Source organism: Tribolium castaneum, chromosome 2, assembly GCF_031307605.1.
Source record: "Tribolium castaneum strain GA2 chromosome 2, icTriCast1.1, whole genome shotgun sequence".
NCBI classification, from domain to species: domain Eukaryota; kingdom Metazoa; phylum Arthropoda; class Insecta; order Coleoptera; family Tenebrionidae; genus Tribolium; species Tribolium castaneum.
The window spans coordinates 14,868,154-14,890,113 of NC_087395.1; the positions used below are offsets into that span (position 1 = coordinate 14,868,154).

General features: G+C 34.0%; 1 protein-coding gene across 1 annotated transcript in view; it reads left to right on the forward strand.

Annotated features, from left to right (window-relative positions):
• Positions 1–21,960, forward strand: part of dtn (detonator) — a 78,517-nt gene that overhangs the window by 14,019 nt on the left and 42,538 nt on the right. The window contains exons 2-3 of the mRNA XM_008199116.3: positions 19,226–19,489; positions 19,584–20,190. Coding sequence (XP_008197338.1) covers positions 19,226–19,489; positions 19,584–20,190 — 871 coding nt within the window. The remainder of the gene's footprint in view (positions 1–19,225; positions 19,490–19,583; positions 20,191–21,960) is intronic.

Sequence of the window (21,960 nt, forward strand, 5' to 3'; positions counted from 1 at the left end):
AATTATTCATCGTTTTGTTACGGAACGATTACTTAGTGCGAAACATAAAAACATTAAAAAATAATGAAAACTGAAGAAGTTAACAAAATAAGTTTGTAACTCCAGATTTTTTTAAATATGACTTTAGGAATTTTTTCAACATTTTTCCCGTAATCTGCACTTGCTTCTCAATAACGTACCACTGAGTTGGTGCGCCAGTTTTTGAGCAGCCTGTATAAAGATATGATATACCTACATTATTTTTTATCCTTAGAAAAAAGTCTAAAAGTTCTACTGGAAATAACATGTTAAGACAAGCATAAAATGTAAAAAGGAAAAATAAGAAACAAGTTTGCCCCTAATTTTTAAATATTTACGCATTTTTTACTTATTATTTATTACACTGATTCATAAAGCTCTTACAGAGTTTTTATTTTAAGTTTAAGCCTAGGATAAACCATAAACATATTCGTCTTCTGGCGTTTCCAATGCAGCTGTATAATTACCTAAAAAAGATATCAAAGGCGGAAAAATTGTTTTTGGTTGTTTAGGGCAGGTAACAAATTAAACATCATATTTTTAGCGACGTTTCGATTTTAATTAAATCATTATCAGGCTGCTATATTGATAGGTCTTGCTTTTTTGCTTTTTTTGACCTGACCTGACCATAAAAGTCGTGCCATGTCACCTATCAAAGTTGCAGGCTGATGATGATTTAATTACAATCGAAACGTCGCTAAAATATAAAGCTTAATTACATTCCTGCCATAAACAACCAAAAACAATTTCTTTCGTCAAAAATGTCATTTCAAAAGATATCAACTCAATATATCTTTGAAATGATATCTGTAAAATGACCAAAACAAAATCTAGTACTTATCTACTAAAATAAGCACGTTTTCGAACTAAAACACTTCATCAAGGCATCAAAATGAAAAACTCTTTGGCCAATCTTTAGAGATTTTTATTTCAAACAGCTACGTATTTTTATTTATTTTTTTTTTATTATTAAAAATAAGCGTGATATCGTAACAATTCTAATTTGTTGGAAGCACAAAATATCTCGGACGATGATTTATAGTAAATGACTAGACAATTAACGTTTGTAATATTAATATTTCATATTTTTAAATACATAGCTCGTCATTTTTTAGTTTTACGAATAATGAAAATGCCAGAAAACTTAGAACTTGGTTTTAAATCATTAAAAGTGAACTAATTGCCAGAAGCAGAATTAAATTTGCAACAACTTGAACAAAATGTGAAGCGTTCGTTTGTTTTTTCGCTTTTATGCTCATATTTGTAAACACAACTATTTCCCGAGTAATTTAATATCTCAATCATTTATAATTTTATGTTTGCAAGACAATTGGGAGAGATAATCACCAACATGTACATATTTGTACAAACGCAAGTTATTTACATAAATTTAGAGTTGTTTGAATTATTGCAGTTTCCATCCAATATATAGAGTTGCTTTTCGAATGAAGTGCCTATTATTAATTGCACTAAATCCCAATTTACCCGAACGTGATTTATTATCGAAATTTTTACATGATCATGGAGCGTAATGTTTGAAATGAGATTAAAAAAATGGTTCTAGTTGCAGCAGCGCGTGTAAAATGCAACAAAATTAATTACCATATTAAGCGTCATAAGTGCCTGGAATAAATAATGAATTGCATTGAAAATGTAGAATAGGAAGCTCCAGAACTGGTTGTTAATGAGTACAAAACGGTACTGTCAGCCTGTGCAATTAATTAATTAACAAAGCGTCAAATAACTGAACGAGTCAATGATTATTCCCAACACCACCCCGATCAGAATGTGGGACAGGTGCTTTTCTCGTACATCTCCCGATTTTTTGTTTTCGCCTCACGAACCATATGGAGATGGAAGCCGCCTCCGACAGCCGGACCACATCCATCTTCGTATCGATTCCGCAAAAATTCAAATTCATGGGTGCGTCTCTTCCAGCCAATCGTGTTAATCGGCCACTTTGTAATTGTTTAAAATTTCCATTTTTATTAAGCGCAATATGCGAGACGTTTCCGTAATAATTGCCACGTGACTCGGGGGCGGCAGATATTTGACAAGGGGGCCAACTTATGATTTATAGTCGTATTCAAATTTCACAAGCGCTTGGCTCTTTGAGAGGAGATAGGAAAAAAGGGTAATTATTTACGGTCCATTAGTGTAAAAAAATTGGAAATTGGGCTAAGGCTTGCGGGTGAATCGTATTGATTAATTGATTTAAGCCTCTAAACCGACCGACTGTGCTCCAAATTTACAGTGGGAGCGTATTAGCATCCCCTAATAAAATAATCTCGCTAGAAACTATTAATGGCATAGATTCGATTTTGGGCCCTTGTAAGGGATGACGCAAGCATTTTTACACCCTCTCGGCTGGTGATGAGTCACTTCTTCACCCTTATGCCTTGTCAAAATCTTAATCAAATGATTAATAACCGTACAAGTAAATATTTCGAGATAAAAAGCTAATGACACATTACCATAAATCTTCAACGACTTGGGACTGCCTGAGCTATGCGACTATTTACTCGCATTTATATTCAAATATGTTAATCGGTGTTTCAAATGCATTAATTAGGTGCTTACATCAGTGCCGTTTAAGCCTAATGTTGGTCTTGATAGACAGAGGGTCTCCTGGAAATGCGGTTTAAATTCGGCCAGTATTGGACAAAGCAGGAATCGATTTGAAAAACCGGACTGGCCTGATTGCCATCGGAAATGAACGTATTGTCACTTCGTTTTGGTAATGGAAACATAATTGTTATTTGATTCAGTACGTGCATTGTAGCACATAACGATTTTTCCATCAAAAGGTCGCTCACTCGTGTTACTCTTTGTCAGTGTAAATAAATCGATGGCTGTGTAATTTGTTTTACATTATTGTTTGTACACAAGTGTCTAAGAGCTTTCGTGGCAATAGAAGAAACCGACATTTTTTAAAGCGAGTGGCATAGTTTGAAACCACAAGGAGAAAAGTTGCGCTGCCTCTGGCAAATAATTAATAAACTATGTCCATACAAAGTTCATGTTTCAAAGTTGTTAAGATTAGGCGAGCGCACCCAGACTATGGAATTAATAGTTTGCAAAATATTGTTTCGCAGTAATGAGTTTGGCCACTTTTGCTACTTTCAAAGCGCAATTCTTGACGCTTTATCGAAATTCAATTTGTCGGCAGCAGTTAATGGGGGGAAACCGTGGAGAAAATAGCACATTTTATCAGAGTATTGTTCTTGATTTTTACTTTTCCCTTCTCATTATGGCTCACGTAAAGGGGGAGCACAAATAATGATTGATCACCCCATTTTCACCTGAAATATTCAAGAATGTGACACATAAATTACTTACCCAAACAATGTGTAACAAATAGTATAAAAAAACACGTTTCATAAGACCTTAAAGCACTCATTATTTCAAAAAACTCGTGGCTAACGCCACTCGTTTTGAATTCTTGCCTTAAAACTGGTCTACGGATATCTAAAACTTAGGATATGAAACGACGTATGTACAACTAAAACGTCCCCGTCCTTGATAGTTCCGTTAATATCGCCAGAGGCGCAGTTGTTCCATTATCGTATTTTTCAGAGCAATGCATTTATAAAATAAGTTGTAATTAATTAACGGTTAGTACAAAGCGAATAAAAAAAGTACAGGCAGATAGAGCATCAAATTCTCAATAATAGGAGATAAAAATAGTGGAAAAGATATATCTTAAATTATATTAAAAAAAAAATTTAAAGTTTTGCCAATTTGCACTTTGCTTCATATTTTTCAAAACGCTGCGAATACGGTTACAGATACAAGAAAAATGTTCCGAAGAAAGTTGTAGAGAATTAAATTTCCTTTAAAAAAATCCGCGAGACCATATCCCCATCTTCAACTATTTAGGCCCCAAAGACGCTCAAGCGATGGATTTTCTTCATTTTGCCGGTGGTCAAATATTGGAAAATGAATTTATACCTAAACCGTTGAAGATAGACATATCGTGTTGCAGACGTTTTTGTAGAAAATTCAATTGTCTACAACCTCGTTCCTTTCACTTTTTTTTATCTTCAACCGTATTCGCTGCGTTTACAAAAATATAAGAAGAAACGCAAATTTTTTGGGCACCGTCGCCGATTTATTAAAACGCTGCGAATACGGCTGAAGATACAAAAAAATTGTAAGGAACAAAGTTGTAGAGAATTAAATTTTCTACAAAAAAGTCCGCGATACCATGCTTCTATCTTCAACGGTTTGGGTATAAATTTACTTTCTCACACTTGTCCACCGGCAAAATGAAGGAAATTCGTCGCTTGAGCATCTTTGAACGTCTTCAAAGCCTAAACCGTTGAAGATAAAGATATGGTCTTGACTTTTTTGAAGAAAATTTAATTCTCTACAACTTCCTTTCGAACATTTTTCTTATATCTTTAACCGTATTCGCAGCGTTTGGAAAAATACGAGACGAAGCGCAAATTTTAACTTTAAAATAATTTTTTTCTCGTATTTCTCTAAAAATCTTAGTCTTCAGTTTTTGTAGTCTGTTGAGAATGCAAAGCTCAACATTTTTGCATTTTTTTCCAAGTTATTGGTAAATTGATAGAATTTAAATTAATTTAAAACGATTTGGCATCGAGACGGTTCATTTTACTCTGCTGTACTATTATTTCATGGGTACAGAAAATCGTATAATTTTGTATCTCGTTCAGTCTCCTAAGTTATAGTCCCCCGTAGACTGGTCTTATAGTGTTTTTTTGATTTTTGATTTATAAAAAAGGTTGGGTATTTGAGTTATCTAACCATGAAAAGTGTTTGGGGAAGGATTATCCTTAAGTTCAATAAACTTGGATAAAAGGAAACATCGTTTTCAGTTCTTTAAAATTTAAACGAGTTGCAGAGCGTTGCTTTGTTAAGTCTTTAATACATGTATTAATATTTTAAAAATGACAGGAAAAGATTTCAAAGGCTTTCGCGTGAATAATTTAGACATTCATTTGTACAAACTTGTGTAAACTCGTTAGGAAGGGTAAGGAATGTGTTAAATATTTTAGGGAATTTTACATTTCCGTTTATTTTGCAATAAAACGGAGATAAGTGAGTTTGCAGAACGAATTTTTGTGTTAATTATTCGTTAAAAAAGGTGTCACGTCTTGGCTTTCGCCTTTGGATAATCACTTGGCAAAATTTCTCATTTTTAGTCTGTGTTTATTAAAACTTGTATTAATTAGACTTTACGCTGCTAATTAAAATCTAAGGAATCCAATTTGCCTTGAATGAGATTGCAGTTGAATAAAAAGTGGCTGGCAGTGTCGTATTTAAACTTTGTAACTGACTTCCATTCTGAAGAATAATAACCCAAAAAGGCCGAGTTTTAATCACTTGAAGCAGGTGTAACATCCCACACGAATGTAAACAAATATTGTCTAACGTTTGCTGTCAAAACACCGTCCAAGAATTTGATGTAAAATTTTATCTATTTGTAAACAGTAAAAATGCCACTTGATTTCTTCCTTCTTTCATCTGCCGGCAAATATTTACTTTTGCATGTTATCGGCAGTAAACTGAAATATTTAGTTTACACGAACGGCTTGAAAGTGTTTTGCGTGAGGTACAAACTAGTTGTAAGTTGGATTCGAGTTTTTGGTGGCTTTTTCGAGGTTTGAAAGTAATTAGATTGACGTTAGGGAGCTTTCTGCCGAAAGCTCCCGAGCTTGGGGCAGGTCTTATCTGAAGTTGGGTGTACAAAGCGATGATGAATTTTAGATGTAGCGAGCTTCGCACCTGTATTCCCCCTTTCACGTATGCAATTTCGATATGGAATTTTAAAGCAGAAACGTCCGCAGACGGAAGGCTTAAGCGATGATGAATGAGTGGCAAAACTAATACCATAATGGGGCGACATTTCTATATCTCGAAGAAACAGAACAGACAGGAGAGTCGAGTCGCGAACAAGCCCCGGATCATTTTTTATTCAAGATTAATGACGACGCCGTTGCGTCACCATAACCCAAAATCGACTCCATAAACATAACCCCGATAAAAATTGCACGATGTTGGGTCGGGAAAAAACAGCCGAGAGGAAAATGAAATCCCGACCGGAAATTCGTGCTCTCAAGGCATCCAGGAACACACCCATGAATTTTGCAGCGAACAATGAAGAGGGGTCGCGATTGTTCTTACAGACTTTTTAATTCCCTGGCAGGATAGATGAGCAAGTGGCCTACATAGAGACAAACACGCTGCCCACATAACAATGATTAACTTAAGTCTGCAGGGAATGCCGCCGCCGCTTTTATATCAACTTTGCAGACGAGGAGTGATGTTGAGGTCGTCGGTTTGCAGTTGCTGAAACCGCATGCATCATTACGTTATGCGGCGGATGTGTGTCAACATTTTTCAAAGGGGAAATTCGTTCTGCTCAAGACGGGACTTGTTGCTGAGAGCCACAAAAAAGACGATTTTAAAACGTTAAGACGGCAAATTGTAACGGCTCATTATTTGCTTTTGTGCGGAGGAGAACAAGATAAATTCAATTCTACGAGCTTCTGATTTTTACATTTGTTTTTCAATCAGTGCGAAATATTATTTATCATGGTGTTAATCAGATACGACATGACAGCACAACCCGCATTGAAAGCGTAAAAGTGGGCGATAAAGGGGTTATTACTGTGCACGCCGAACAAATTGCAATTAACGAACACCAAGAGTGCAAATGGGTAGTTTTTTCAATTTTTAACAAAAGATAATATTAACAATTTCTAACAATAAAAAACCATGCAAAAAATAAACATGTAGATAAAACATTTCTAAATCTGTTAAACGTCGATATTACTCCATCTTAAAGGAAGAAAGGTGGAGGAACTATATATTCTGTGGTTTGGACACAAAATAGTACTTTTGAACGTATATTTTGAGTAACTAGGTATCTAAATACCTATAAGTACAACACTTATAAATTTCCACTTTTCGTAACTTGAAATAACCCTGATACAAGATAAAAATTTTTGGTTTTGTAGGATTAAAGTCAGATCTAGAAAATTATTTTTTCTTATCTAGCTTTATCTTTAGGTATTTCGATTGTAAAATTTAATTTTGGATATTAATTATTAGTTTTTTTGTTATATTGTACAAATGTTTAAAATTAAATTTTTATTATGATTACCCCAAACAGGCAAGTTTATTGTTTGATTTATTGTGTTTTAGGCAAATTGATCGGTAAATATTTTCGGGTCACCCTTGTCAAAACATCTTATTGTGAGGGTTGCTTATTTTAAACACCATTATCTGTTGTAAAACTTTATGGTGTACAAAGAAAACGTTGCTACAATACGAGCAAAATAGGTGGAAAATTGTCCTCTGTGGTCCTCCATGACCATGGCCATGGCACATCCGTATATTTGTTTATAGAAATTTTGTTCATATTACTTATTGATACTACTTTTTACCCAGCCTACATTTCCCAACACTGGTAAAACTTCTTGCGGAAAAGTCGTTTTATTTAACTAAATTTGACTCAGAGTGATAAACTTTGCGTTATAAAGAGGCTTCGAATAATTAATACGTAGTTTAAGTGAAAAAGTGCGTCAAAATCAATTTTGAATAATATGTTTTTTTTGTATCATTTTTGTTCGAATAATGGCATAAATTGTTGCCAAAAATGGAAAAATATGGTTCATTGGCTACCATATCTGAAGCTTCGATAATTTCGGATAGGATTTAAAGGCAAAACTCAGAAGTAATAATAGAAATTTGAGTTGAGAGCAGTTTTTTTCTGAAATAGTACTTATCTTGCCAACTTTACGGACGATTTATTTATTCCCCTCTGTTGTCGAATTGAAACATAAACTCTTTTGCAAGTAAATAACTAGTTTTAGTTTTAGAAAATGAGTAACTTACAAGTAATAATAATTACATAAGAGTACTTACAATGGTTTTATTTTGGCAATTGTGTTGTTAAAATAGCTCGCCTGAGAATTTTCTAAAACACTTGTTTCGTTTAGAATAGAAAATATTATTTTGAATGATTTCTCTCTTAAAAACGATGTATCACCTTGAAATAACAACTTGCCTGCTTGTTGCGATTCTTCACTCACTTAAAAATTAGTCTAATAAAGTGCGTTCTCAGGGAATCTGGTCCATTTTTAAGTGAAGAATTCTCAAAAAAACATTACGAGACAAGTGGCAGAATATGACGATTATACAATCAAGAATACAATCTGTCAAAATCAGCAAAAGAAGTGCTAAAATAAAACGATTTCGTTTCGTTTTTAAGCGAGAAAGCGAAGAATTTAAACTATCAGGAATCTGTAAACGGTGTAAAATTATCATCAAACAAATTTTTTGAAATCTGTAATTGCATATTTATTAATAGAATTATAAATTTTGGTTAGGAAAATAAAAATATACCTAAAACCCTATTAATCGACATTTAACACTTTTTAAAATCTTTACAATATTTGTTATTTATCCCAAAAATTTAATTTGATCTTGGAATTTTCTTTGTGCGGAAAATGCAATTCCACCAGTAGTAAAATCATTGTCCATATTTAAAATGATGTAAACCACGGGTTTGATAACTTTGTTCGTTTACATTAGTGCAAGTAAGCAATTTGCCACAACACTGATTGCACTGAAGAACATACAAATACTATTATCCGAAATTGGTTTAGTTGCGAAGCCTGAACCAAATTGAATTATACACTAGGTAAACCGCTTGTGTCCACTGAAAGCAAATATTTAGTTACATATTTTACAAACTCGTAAACATTCCCGTAACCAGTCCGTAATTACTAATTTAGTTAAAAATAAAACCTGCAGTCATAGTCTCGATGACGTCTTCATTTGCTTCATTTAAATTTTATGAAGCAACCTGCGGTAAAGAGCACTTGCATCGGGAGAATTTATTACCATGATTTTATAGTGCATCGTGGAGTTTGTGGTCTAATTTTGTCGTTGGGCAACTTTTGTTTTGTTTTCGTACGACAATCATGCATCAAGTTTGCAACGATGATCAAACATTGCAGCACGCGTTCTAAATCCGGAAAGTTGGGCACACATTGCCATGGCACTGGGATTAACCATTTTTGTGTAATATATAATACAATGAGTATAAATTTTTCATAAGATTTTTTTCCTTTGGCGCCGTACGACATTGATTGATGCACTCGCGCTTTCCGCAAGCTAAAAATAGGCTCGAAATGATAAAACTGCGACATGGAAGAGCATGTATTCCCTTTATGGTGAAGTCAAGTGTAGAACTTACTCGTATTTTCGCAAGGAATGTCGGACGGGAGTTAATTCTATAAGTGGTAAAAACTTTCAGATAAAACGACTCAAAGTTTTAAAATCTCTTTTATTACGTCTTGATACTGCTGGTTTAACGTTGAGTTTCGTTAAAACTAAAGGTTTGCTGATAATTATTATCTCATTGTTAGTCTTGTCTTAAGAATTTTTATTAAAAACTAGCAGTTGCCCACGGCTTCGCACGCATGTTCACAACCATTTTGAAACACAGAAAACTTAGTGTAATAAAAATTAATAATTTTATTGTGAACTTTACAACCGGGTGCGAACCCGAATAAATTTTGCTTTTTTTCATGATTGCAAACAAACTGCAATTTTCAAAAATATGCAAATTTTCTTGGATACAACTTCAAAAATGAAGGACTTCTGCGTTTAGCTCCTTTGGGCGTGGAATTTCTAAAAATGCAGAAATATACGTCTCTTCTTTTTTAACCGACTGTCTAATATATTAATTGATATGTATAACTTCAACAAAAAAGAATTTTTTTATGTATAACTTCAACAATGAAGGATTTTTTGTTTAACCCCCTTGGAGTGGATTTTTCAACAAACCTGAAACACGGGTTTTTTTGTTTTTAGACGAACGCTTAAATACCAATTTTCTTGGTTATAACTTCAATGACAAATTTTTATGTTCAACCCTCTTGTGAATGGAATTTCTAAAAATAATAAAATACTTGTTTCTTTCTTTTTCACCGAATGCCCAAATACCAGTTTTTATAGATATCAGTTAAAAACTGACGGATTTTGATATTTAACTCTTTTAGGGGTGGTATTTCAAAAAAAAAAACATGAAACACGTCTTTCTTTATTTTTTACCGACTGCCCAAATACCAATTTTCATAAATATAACTTATATTTAACCCCCTTAGGGGTAGAAATTCCAAATGATCTTAAACACAAGTTTTTCATCTTTAACCGAAAGCTCAAGTACCAACTGCATGGATACAAATAAAAAAAAATTACGGATTTTTATATAAATTCAAATCCCTGTTCAACCCCCTTGGGGTTAGTATTTCCAACTAAAACAGTGGTTCTCTACTTTTTACTGAAAGCCCAAACACCAACTTTAATTAATGTGAATTCTAAAGTTACGAATTTTTGTACAAATTTTATTACGCCATTTAACCCTCTTAGGGGTTGATTTTTCAAAAATTTAAAAACACTTCTATTTTCTTTTTTAACCAAAAGCCCAAATAGTAATGTTCAAGAATATAACTCTAAAAATGACGGATTTTTATTCAAATTTTAACACCTCATTTAACCTTCTTATGGGGTGATTTTCCAAAAATCCTAAAACACGTCTTTTTTTTTTATCCAAAAGCCCAAATACTAATTTTCAAGAATATATCTTTAAAAAAGACGAATTTTTGTTCAAATTTTAACACTCCATTGAATCCCTTTAGGGGGTGATTTTCCAAAAATCCTTTCTTGGTACATGCCTACGTTATAAAAGTTACTTATTGTGAAAATTTCAGGTTGCTATACTTAGCCGTTTAGGTTGTACGTTGATATGTCGGTCAGTTAGGACAAACAATTTTATATATACAGCGTGTTAGGGAATGGTTTAGCAAAAATTTAAGGGTAAATAGAGAATTCAAGACAAATCGATTAAGCAAAATTTATGTAAATAAAAAATGCATAGTTTTTCCAAAAACTCGTTCTGAAATTAAAGTCCCGAATTTTGAGAACTGCTGAACTAGAATTATAAAAATTAGCTTAAATTTTAATATTATTGATAAAACAGCAGACGTAGAATAGATTCTTGGTCAACTACGTTATTCTTCTATTTCAAATTGTGTTTTGTTATTAAATTTTACGAAAAAAAAACATTTTTTTTCCTGGGGCCGGGATTCGAACCTTCCATACAATTGAACACGTTAGTCACAATTTTGAAAAATTCTTAAAACACCTACACGCCACCATCTCTATTTTGTTTAGTGAAAAAATTAACTGCTAATAAACTGGCATAAGCCACAGTGGCTCTCAACAGTTGGGTTAATAATTTTTTTTTAAGAAAGTACGCACTTTTTGGAAAAATGATATAAGGATTGACAAATTCACATACGAAATATTTCTAAGCCATTCCCTAACACCCTGTATAGATAGATAGGAGAGACAGCTTTTAATTTGTGTGCAAAATGTGGTGATTTATTAAAAGCAAGTTTGTTTTAAATATGAATTCAGTTGGAGCTTTATTGATTTTTTAATATTTAACACCGCTCATGGAATGTTAATGCGGCAGCAATCGATCGCAACATTTGTCGCATAAATATGATGTTTGGCTGTCTGGCACTTTGCAGTTTGTCACTGGCGCTTTGGTATTTGTTTATGGATTCAATAATTTGAAGTAAAATGAGCGAACGCCGTTGGTTCTTTCTTGAAGCATGCAAATGTGCGGCAATTAATAATTCAAAGTTCCGAATTAAAACTTATCAGCAGAAGCCTTTGCATCATATATGAGCCTAAAAGGAAAATCGTGTCGAAAGCTGGTTCGATGTAAAACATTCTTTATTAGTTCCAAAGAGCGGCCATTAGTGTGGCCGAGCATTGTGCTAAAACGTCAAGATTGAAATCTGAATTATGTGTAAACTCACTTTAGTTATAAAAAGCCCGTTTCGGCACCGCCATCAATTAAGGATTTTTATTTCCGAAACAATTTCCTTGAGCTCTAAAAGAATTAACACGCCATTTATCTTCCTCTTTTAAAAGCTCCAACCAAAATAAAATTGACGACGCGATTAAGTGGACTTGTATCGGAAACCCGGTGGTTTTTAAAGCCGCATTCCTGATCCCCGTCTACATTGTTGTTAATAACTCGCTTGTCTATTTCTGTCAACGCGGATAAATATTCAACTCGGCTAAAAGCTTCGATTAGATTTGCAACAGCAACTAGCGCATCTAAAATTAAATGGGTCGTTTTGGAACTAAGCAGTTTACTCGGTGACATAAAGTTTGCTATAATTAGGACGGGGCAAGAGACTGGCCTGAAATTAGTTCCGTATTGGTGTGTCACTTGTGGATTAATGTGCGTACTTTGGGATTAAACGACACTCGAAATTGCGCTCAAAAAGGGACACTTAATTGAAACGCTCCAAACGATAATTTGTAGCAAACTTGAGTCGCTCCTCATGTACATTTTTATAGTTACGCGAAATGCCGCGTAATTGAAGCTTTACTTCGGTTAGCTGTTACCGTTACCGATAAAATACAGTCGATAATAACATTACGTACTTATTTCTGTCTCTAAATTACACATCATGGATTGAAAAGCGCAATAAAACGAAATTTATGAATATTTTTAGAAAGTGTGGGAGAATGGAAGCTGAATTTGGCCGTAATATGATTACTTTTATATCTCCATAAATTCGAGTGAAGGAATGACGCCTGAAAGTATCGAATTGTATAAATACGTTCCTAAAGATTCCTTTCATAACTCAACAGTTAGCGCAAAGTTTGAATCGTTCGATTGTACCATTCATTACGTGCTTGAGTGCAATGAGAAAGAAACCATTAATTATATTCTGCCAATATTCTGGGCCAAAAGGTTGAGTTTAGGGCGTTTTGACTGAGCAACACTCTTTTCCCTCCTTTATTATCCCCTGACATGTTACCTTATCTATATTGTCTAAAATTTGCAATATAACTTACACCATAAATCTCCGACTACTTTAGTCGGCTCTCCGAAACTACGCTTTCATAAAATACGTGTGGGTAAAAAATAGCACAATGCAGATGCGATACTCTGGCGGCAAAATGATGGTACTCTGTGCAAGTAATAAACTATCAAATTTAGTTCACGTCAGTGAAAAAGCTTCATTTGGCCTTTAATCAAAATTTTTTCTCGCGCTGCCATCAATAATGGCCGAACGCGAGGCAAAATTATGAATAAATTAACGGCGGCATTTGCGGCCAGTTTATGGCAGGAAATACAAATTGAAGTCTTTGAAATAAATGTAATTCTGATCGTGGTTGTTTCCTCAACTCGTAACCAGTGATTGTAACTTCCTCTTTTCTTGCCAACTATATTTTATTTTATTTCATTGCTACAATGTAAGTTTTTCGATTTGCTCAATGGCAATACAATTTCAAACTGCAGCTCCGCTATCTCATAAAAATGTCATATCTGAATTTGTTGGTCTAGTAAGTGTGGAAATTTTCAATAAATTTCGAAAATTCCGATCTAACAAGTGCGGGCCCGAAATGGACGTTTATTGAAGGATCCGATAAAATAATTTGCAAGTGGCCCACAATTACGCTTAAATTGATATTAAATTCCATTTCAAATGTCGTCATTACAACCAGTCATAACTTAAATTGCTGAAATACAGTGCGAGTTAAAATTTCATCACGCTCTTATTAGGATCCGTGTTCTGGCGTAAATTTTATTTCGCCTTCCATATTTTGCCAGTAAGTGATGTTAATGTTAGCAATGTTACATCTGCTGCTAGGTTTAAAATTTATCTCTAGCGTAATCTTCAGCCTAAATTGCTCTATGGCAGCGGCATTTTTTTAAAATACTTCTAGCTCTCATCACTTTTTTTAATATTTACATTTTCAAATTTAGTTTTAATAATTGGGGCTTTTGAACTTAGAAATTTCTGCAAAGCCTTTTAGCTTTAGATTTCAGAAGTTCTGTTCTTTTCGGGTTTTTCAAGCATTTTTGAGCATTGCTGTTTGGGTATTTTAGCTTTTGTCTTTTACTCCTGATTTTCAAATTTTATTTTACTTTTTTTTGTTTATATTTATTTGACTTAGAATCCATGGTCTGTACGTTTGTATAAGAGTTTTTACGTTCCTATATTTTCAAACCTTTTTTATTTAAATCTTATTAGATTTCAGGAACCTTTGGCAATTTTTTGGTTATTTTTAAAGTTCTCAGTTTTGGAAATAAGAAGACTTTTTGTGTGATTATTTGGTCATTGGTATTTTTTAAGTTTTTTAAATGTTTTTTCCAATTTTCGGGTTCATTTTTTATATTTTCATTTCAGAGTTAGTTGTATATTTCAGATTTTTAAGTTCTTAATTAATTTTTTTTCTTTAAGATTTAGTTTTGAGGAATTAATCTAATTCAGTTTGTGAAAAATCGTTGCAGATGAAGTTACAACCGCAGCTAGACCCCAGAGCTATTCGTTTTCCAACTCACACCTGACCAACTGTAAAAAATCACTGAGCAATCATTTAAGAAATACAGTTTACTTATTCAATATTTTTTAAAATTTTTTTTTAGCTTCAGATTTTAGAAGTTCTGTTGCTTTCAAGTTTTTCAAACATTTTTGAGCATTGCTGTTTTGGTATTCTAGCTTTTGTATTTTACTCCCGATTTGCAAATTTAATTTTACTTTTCTTTGTTTTTATTTCGTTGACTTAGAATCCATGATCGTTTTTATGAGTTTTTACGTTCTTAGATTTTCAAACCTTGTCTACTTAAATCTTATTAGATTTCTGGAACCATTGTCAATTTTTTGGTTATTTTTAAAGTTCTCCATTTTAGAAATAAGCAGGGTTTTCGTGTGATCATTTGATTATTGGTATTTTTTGAGTTTTTTCCAATTTTTGAGTTCATTTATTAGATTTCATTTCAGAGTTAGTTGTATATTTCAGGTTTTTTAGTTCTTAATTTTTTTTTCAAGATTTAGTTTTGAAGAATTAGTCTAATTCCGTTTGTGAAAAATCGTTGCGGATGAAGTTACAACCGCAGCAGACCCCATGCTATCCGTTTTCCAGCTCACACCTGACCAGCTGTTAAAAATCACTGAGCAATCATTCAAGAAATACAGTTTACTTATTCAATATTTTCTTAAAATTTCTTTCATCTTTCTGCCTCTCTGGATGTTAGCTTATGCAAATGATGGTATTTTATGCAGCAAAGTACACTATAAATCCCAAGTTAAAAAATAAAGTACAAACTCTTTCATGCTACGCTTAAATATTTAAAAGTTTGAGATTTTTTCTCTCAGCATGCCTTATCGAATTGCTTGCACAAACTTTAATATTCTCTTTGATTTATAACAAAGTTTCCTGCTGCTTGCAGGAGTTGCGTGATTTTTCAATTTGCCTGAATATACAGAAAAATTTCTACAAACAGGTGTACTTAAACACAGCTTTGTTTATACTATGGAAGCGGTTTTCCTCTTCAAATAACTGGTTTCGTGTCTTTGTTTTGCTATAAACAAAACGGTCGCCGTTTTAATTGTAGTTTTGGCTAAATTTCCCGTTAATTGTAAAAATAATTGGAATAAATTTGGAAAGTTGCAATTGAGTCTTATTTTGTTGGTGTTTTTTGGGCTAACTTTTCCGATAGATTGCGTCCTCGAGCGACATTTTCGCTAGCATTTGAGTGAAATTCTGGGTCAACTGTCGCTCTGAAAGATCGACGATTTTGGCAATACTTCCCGTCTTGTGTAACGGAGTTCTTTGTTAATTTGTGTAAACGTCTGGTCTTCCCTCATGACGCCAGGACGTCAGTCCTGGTTAACTCAATTGGCGCTGTCGGATGTGCAAGTGTGATTGAAATTCCCCCAACCGGATAAAAACGCATTAATGCGAATATCGACCTGAGGAGTTTGTGGAAGCTCACCGATTTTCTCCCGCGAATCGAATAGAAATTCAAATGACATTAATTCAGAAGTTTGCGTTTATTCGATGAGAAGTGCTAACTTGTGATTTGCGAAATTAAACCTCGGCACAAATTCCAATTTCGTCCCCGTATCATGGAAGCTATGTAAATTCCGTTGTAATTTCACTCGTAATTATATAGCGCTCGTAAAATTCCGCCCCGAGTGCGGGAAAAAGCGCCGAAGCACGTGCAGACGTCGGCTAGGTGATAACAAGTTTTGTGAGGCGTCTTGGCACACAGATGATACACAATATTTGTTTTTCTAACTCACAGCCGGGAGATTAGCTTAGAGGAGTTGTCTAACAAAGTCATTTTTTTAGCATCTGTCGAGGGTGTAATTGAAATATCCCCTCGTATGCTGGAGCCGAGTTAATTAGGTTTCGCAGAGATGAGGGCTTCTTGCAGCAGATGGTAATGGACTTGGAGCTAATTATACAGTAAAGACACTATGCACTATAGTGTTTGTCATTGAGGCGAGAACCCTCACAATCTCATCCTACAATAACACCGCCTTCTAAACAAATACCTCATCAATGTACCACACTGGACTAATCCGGGCGACAAAACAATGGACGCTTCTCTAAGGAGAGATAATGCCGCTTGAATGGACACAATCAACAAAGCAAAACAACTAAATAAAAAATCGACGGAATTGGAAATCCCTTTGATGTTAGAAGGAATCACAAAGGAAAAAATATTTACGGAATTGTTAACTCCTCCTACGAGCCAACATATTAATTAATTTGTTATTGTTTGTTGGTTGCTTAAACGAGCACACATCCAAATTGTGTTGCCATCAACAATGTTTTTCTAGTGGACGATTTCCACGCTTGAAAATCGCTGTTTTCCACAATAAGCTCTATGTGACACCAATTTTTAGATAATAAAGATGTTTTTAAGCATATAAATGAGTTTGTTTTCTATTCCATCGATCTAATTTTGAGAGAAGAAATAGGAAAATTCTCCTTAAGATTTTTTAAAATCTGAATATGTTTGATGAGCTGGGAAAAGTTGTTCAGCTTTTTTACCCAAATAAAGCCGCACTTCTTGAAAACTGATAATTGCGTTGAAAAATTTTGGAAAATCTGAATAAAACCGAAATGAGATTTGTTTTTTTTAATGCGAAAAAGTTAATTATTTAAAGTACGAACGCTAAAGACATCAGCCTGAATAAGTAATTTACCTAATGATCTGAATGATGTTTAAGTATTTAACTCAGATAATAGATTGCTACGAAGTTGGTTGATAAATTTGGATTTTTAGATAGAAAGAATTTCGAATATTTATTTTGATTTTTGGACATAATTTCCTTTTAAATAATTCTGTACCCTTGGGGCCGATGTGTTTTCTTTAGCTCAAAACTATTTTTTAATCACTTTAATTGTGCATTTAAAAATTAATGCCCTTTAAAGTTTAAAGTCACAATTTTCGCCCATTAACGAATTTATTTGTAGTTATTTAAAAAAATTGCAAATTAAACATGAGCGAACGAAAAGACGAAAAAATACAATTTTAGAAACAAAGTAGGAATTGCCAAAAATACTATAATAGTTGAAAGGTACTAATGAAGAGGAAGATTTAGTTAGAGAACGAAGATTTTTTGAAGAAAACGCAAATGGTAATGTTATAAAAATTTTAATTACAGAGCTGGGTTATATTATGCAAAAATTAATTACTATAATTATTCTTTAACATTTGATCTTCAGTTTTTTCTCCAATTCCAGAAGCATTATTTTTTTGGTATTCTCAATATCCCGCAGTTTTTTTCTGTAAGATAGCACTGCTGTAATTTATTTTTTGGTTTTTCCTCTGTTTTTTTTGTGATTATTAAACATCTTTAACTATGGAATCGAAATCTCTGCTTTTAGATGGTCCTAGGTATTTATTAATGCCTGAAGCCACAGTTCTGCCTTTGATTTTCAAATTGTCGAATTTCTTACGTTTGCTAAAATATTTTTTCAAGCAATAAAGCCACTTTTATTTCCTTGTCTGCTTGCTCTACATTAAATTCACAATAATTCAACAGCGTTTGACAGAGAATTGAAAAATTTTGATCCATAAAGTACCAATACGACATAATTAAGGTATAGTACTTAAGGGTCGGTTACAGTTAATATCGCCGCAATATTTTATTATGAAATATAACAAGTAAGCAAAGGTTTTAAAGTGATGCATTTCTGAAATCGGCCCTTAGTCCAGAGATGTAGAGTTTTTTGGATTTCTTCCTTAGGATGACTTTTTACTAGCTTTACAAAATAAGTGAGCATTTCTGAAGTTAACTCAGGAAATATTTGCATTCCTTTTTTAAAATGACTTTCTTCGTGCTTTGCAAAATAAGTGAGCATTTCCGAAATTATCTCTAATGTGCCTCAAACTGGCACCTGATTAAATACGTACCTACTGAAAGTCTCAAAAACAAATGCGTTGAAATTTTGGAAAATCTGAATGAAACCCAAGTAACAGTTAATTATTTTTTAATGCGAAATAAACTTGGTATTTTTTTAAATTAATTAAATTAATTCATGAATTCAAGTTACAAATTCTAAAGACAGCCTGAATAAGTACCTCAAAAACTGGACTTTTAACGTTATTTAACTTTTAGATGGAAGATTAATAGGAAGTATAGAGTTGAAAAAATCGCGCTATCCTGTATCCCATGATATAAATATTTTTGGTTTCTTTCCAGGAAAGGTGACTTTCTCCGAGCTCTGAAAAATAACTGAGCGTTTCTGAAATTAGCTCTCTTTTGTTCAAAATCTTTTTTCTTAAAAAAAGGGTTTTATTTGTGGGTGTAGGTGAGCATTCACGGCAGCCAGTTTTTAAAAGATTTTACGCTAAAAAATTGCTGAAATAGCAGAAAGCAAGTACGAGTTTTCAGCAAATTTTGATCTAGCATCGTTTTTAATTTCTTATGCCATGACTCATGAGACACCTATTTTAATTTTTTTTTAATGAAAATCATTTACATACTGCGTTCATTCTGCATATTGGTTTTTATTTAGTTTTTCCTGCGTTCTTCCAAAGTTACTAGCTTTTAACTCACTGTTGATAACTTTGGTAAGAAGCTCGAGTAGAAGAACTTTGTGATGGTATTTTAAATATCTATCAGTTAAATAAATTAGATTGTTGATGAGCCCTTTTCACTATTCTTCCATTCCTTTGACACTTGTTTAGCTGAAAGCTCGTTATCCAATTCGCTTACCTTATTTACCATTCTTAAACCCACCCCTGATTGAAATAGTTAATTACGGAGACAATTACTTAATTTGTCCCTCATCACTTTAACTAAACGCTGACCTTTCTCTTTTCCAGCTTACTCAGAATGCGTGAACGTACATTTCGAAAACAAAGACGGAGGCTTCTTCCTGAAACAATCTCCTCGTCAGCATTTCATGCCGGCACCGGAACTAAACGGTCCTTCCTCCACCAACGGCTCTCCTCTCTCGACCGATCGCTTCACCGTGTTCCAAAGCTCGCAGCCTATCTCAGTCCGCGCCACATACGGCCCTTTCAGCACGAAACAGACCGTACCGGCGCGCTACGTCGTTCCGGACCCTCTGCCGCTCAACACAACAGGTAGCAACAATTAACTAACCAAAAAACTATTCAACAAAAGAAAGAAAAAGAAAAAGCTTGTTTCTTGTGTTCTATTTCTGTTCTTTCTAACTAGGCCCTGCCATCGACTTGCAAGACCTCGCCACGCACCACTTGGACATGTCTGCCCACATCGTCCGGAATGAGATCCCGCGGGACTCCCCCGTGCTCCGGGTGCTCTTCCACACCGGAACAGATCCGGGCGGCCGCAGACAAATTCTGTTAACACGCCACCACCAGCGCGTGTGTATCGTGCTCCACGCCACTCTGGGCACCAAGCCGCCCCTCCACGCTGCCTGCAGCCCCGACGGAGAGGACGGCGTGTGTTTGGCGCAAATTACGATACCGTCTTCGTGGTGGCCCCCGTTGCCGAGTCCGGATAAGGACGGAAGGCCGGGCAAAATCACCAAAACGCCGCCAAGGCTTGTCCAAGTGGCGTATTCAGTGATGGAACCGAGGCCTGAAGATGCGGAAGGTTGCCATCCCAAAATGCAAATACAGCCGTCGACGGTGTTAGGCAGTGTGCCGCTTGTTCCGCCAAAAGGTGCCTACAAGGAGCTCAAACTGACAGATGCTATAACGATGTTATTGCCGCATCCGCCGTTGTTTCCCAAGTCCAGGATGCACGTACCGGTTTTTATCGACAAGGAGAAGGCGAAAATGCTAACAGCGATTGTCATAAGGTGAGCTGTGTGAGATTTTTGCTGAGTTTTTTGTTTTTGTTGACTGTATTTGTTTATTGGCGTTTAAATTTACTGAAACGACGCTTCATAAGCTAGTGAAAACGTTTCCAAAAATTCTATGCGCTTTTTTGACGATCTGTTTTCCTCACAAAAAGAAAATAAATTCCTAAGCAAAAGACTAAAAGTGACAATTCGCATTAAAAAAAATGTGTGATACATTAAATTTACTCTATGATCTTATGAAACACATGATAGACGCTGATTTATTTAGGGTTTTTTTTTTGGATTTGCACCTTTCAAAAGTGGATAAGTGCCATTTTTAAAAATTTGGAAATATTTTTTAGCTCATTTGAAAGAGGAAACCTAGGTTTTTCCTTTGGTGTTTTCAAATTTCTAAAAAGGAATAACAGACCCCAAATGTTTGAAGTTAAGTTTTCAGAACATTAAGCATCTGTAACTCATTTTTTTTTTCAATAATTTTTTCTTGGGATTGAGAAATCCAAACGAAAAAATGTGAGAAATAAAAGTTTTTTAAAGCAACATTCAATGAATTTATTTTGTTTTCACCGGACGGACAACACAATTTTGAATTGAGTTTGTAGTTTGTTTATTCATAAATGTTTTTATGGCAAACTATGCAAAAATGACTGTGGTTAGTAAGAAATTTTCTACAATGTCAAAAAAACTAACATAACTTGAAAATTATCACAGATAGGTATAGGGAATGCTAATACAGATCGATGCAGAAGAAAATTCTCCTCTCTGTAGTAAAATAAAAATTGGGACATCCTATTTGAAAAAATTAAGTTATAGGTACTTGAAGTTGTCCAAACTTAACCTTAAAATTTTTGGGTTTATTAACTTTTTTTTCAATTTTGAACACACAGGAGAATAGATATAGGCTTTCTCTTTTAATTCTCCAAATACGATTTCGAAATCTCTAAAACTAAGAGAGTTACCAATTTTTTAAGTGACAGGTCCAAATCCAAAAATTTTAAAAAAAATCTTAAATATCTCGCAAACGGTTAAACTTAAATATAGGGAAAGCTGATAGAAATGGCCTTAAAATAATTCAACTATTCCAAAACGCAGTGAAATGATAGCTTTCCATTTAAAATAAGAAAGTTGATAGCGACTTCCGGTATAACCGGAAGTGCCTCCATCTTGAAAATATTTTTGTTAAGCAGAACTCGACTCATTATGGTTGAGTACCAACTTTCAAATAAATATCTTTATTAGAACTTTCAACACTTTTAATGTGAGGTTTAAACAGAACAGCCTGTATAAGCAGTTTCGTTCTTAATATCATAGGGAAAATCGAACTACTAAAAGAAACTATTTTGATAATCACATCATAAAATTCACGAATAAACAACAAGCATCATGGGATATTAATTCTTACACTTGTAAAACAACAAAAAACCGAGCTGCCCCCTCCTTTCCTACAACGAATAACTTCAACGAGTTTTTCGTCAACAACTTAAAAATCTTTTCCTCTGTAACTAATTTGACAATTTATGCAGATCCGGTAAAGCTACTGGGTATTTATCTTGATACTACCATACTAGAAAAGTCTAGGGGTATTAGTTATTTTTCTGAATAATTATGTAATAAATGAAATTTTTGTCATTTTTTTAAACGAATTATTATTTATTAGCGTAAATTTTAAGGCAAGACAAAAGGGTAAAGATCCCTATACCAAATTGCGGTTCCGGGTTCATATAATATTTCAATGTACATTATTTATCCACAAAAGAATCTTCTTTTTGA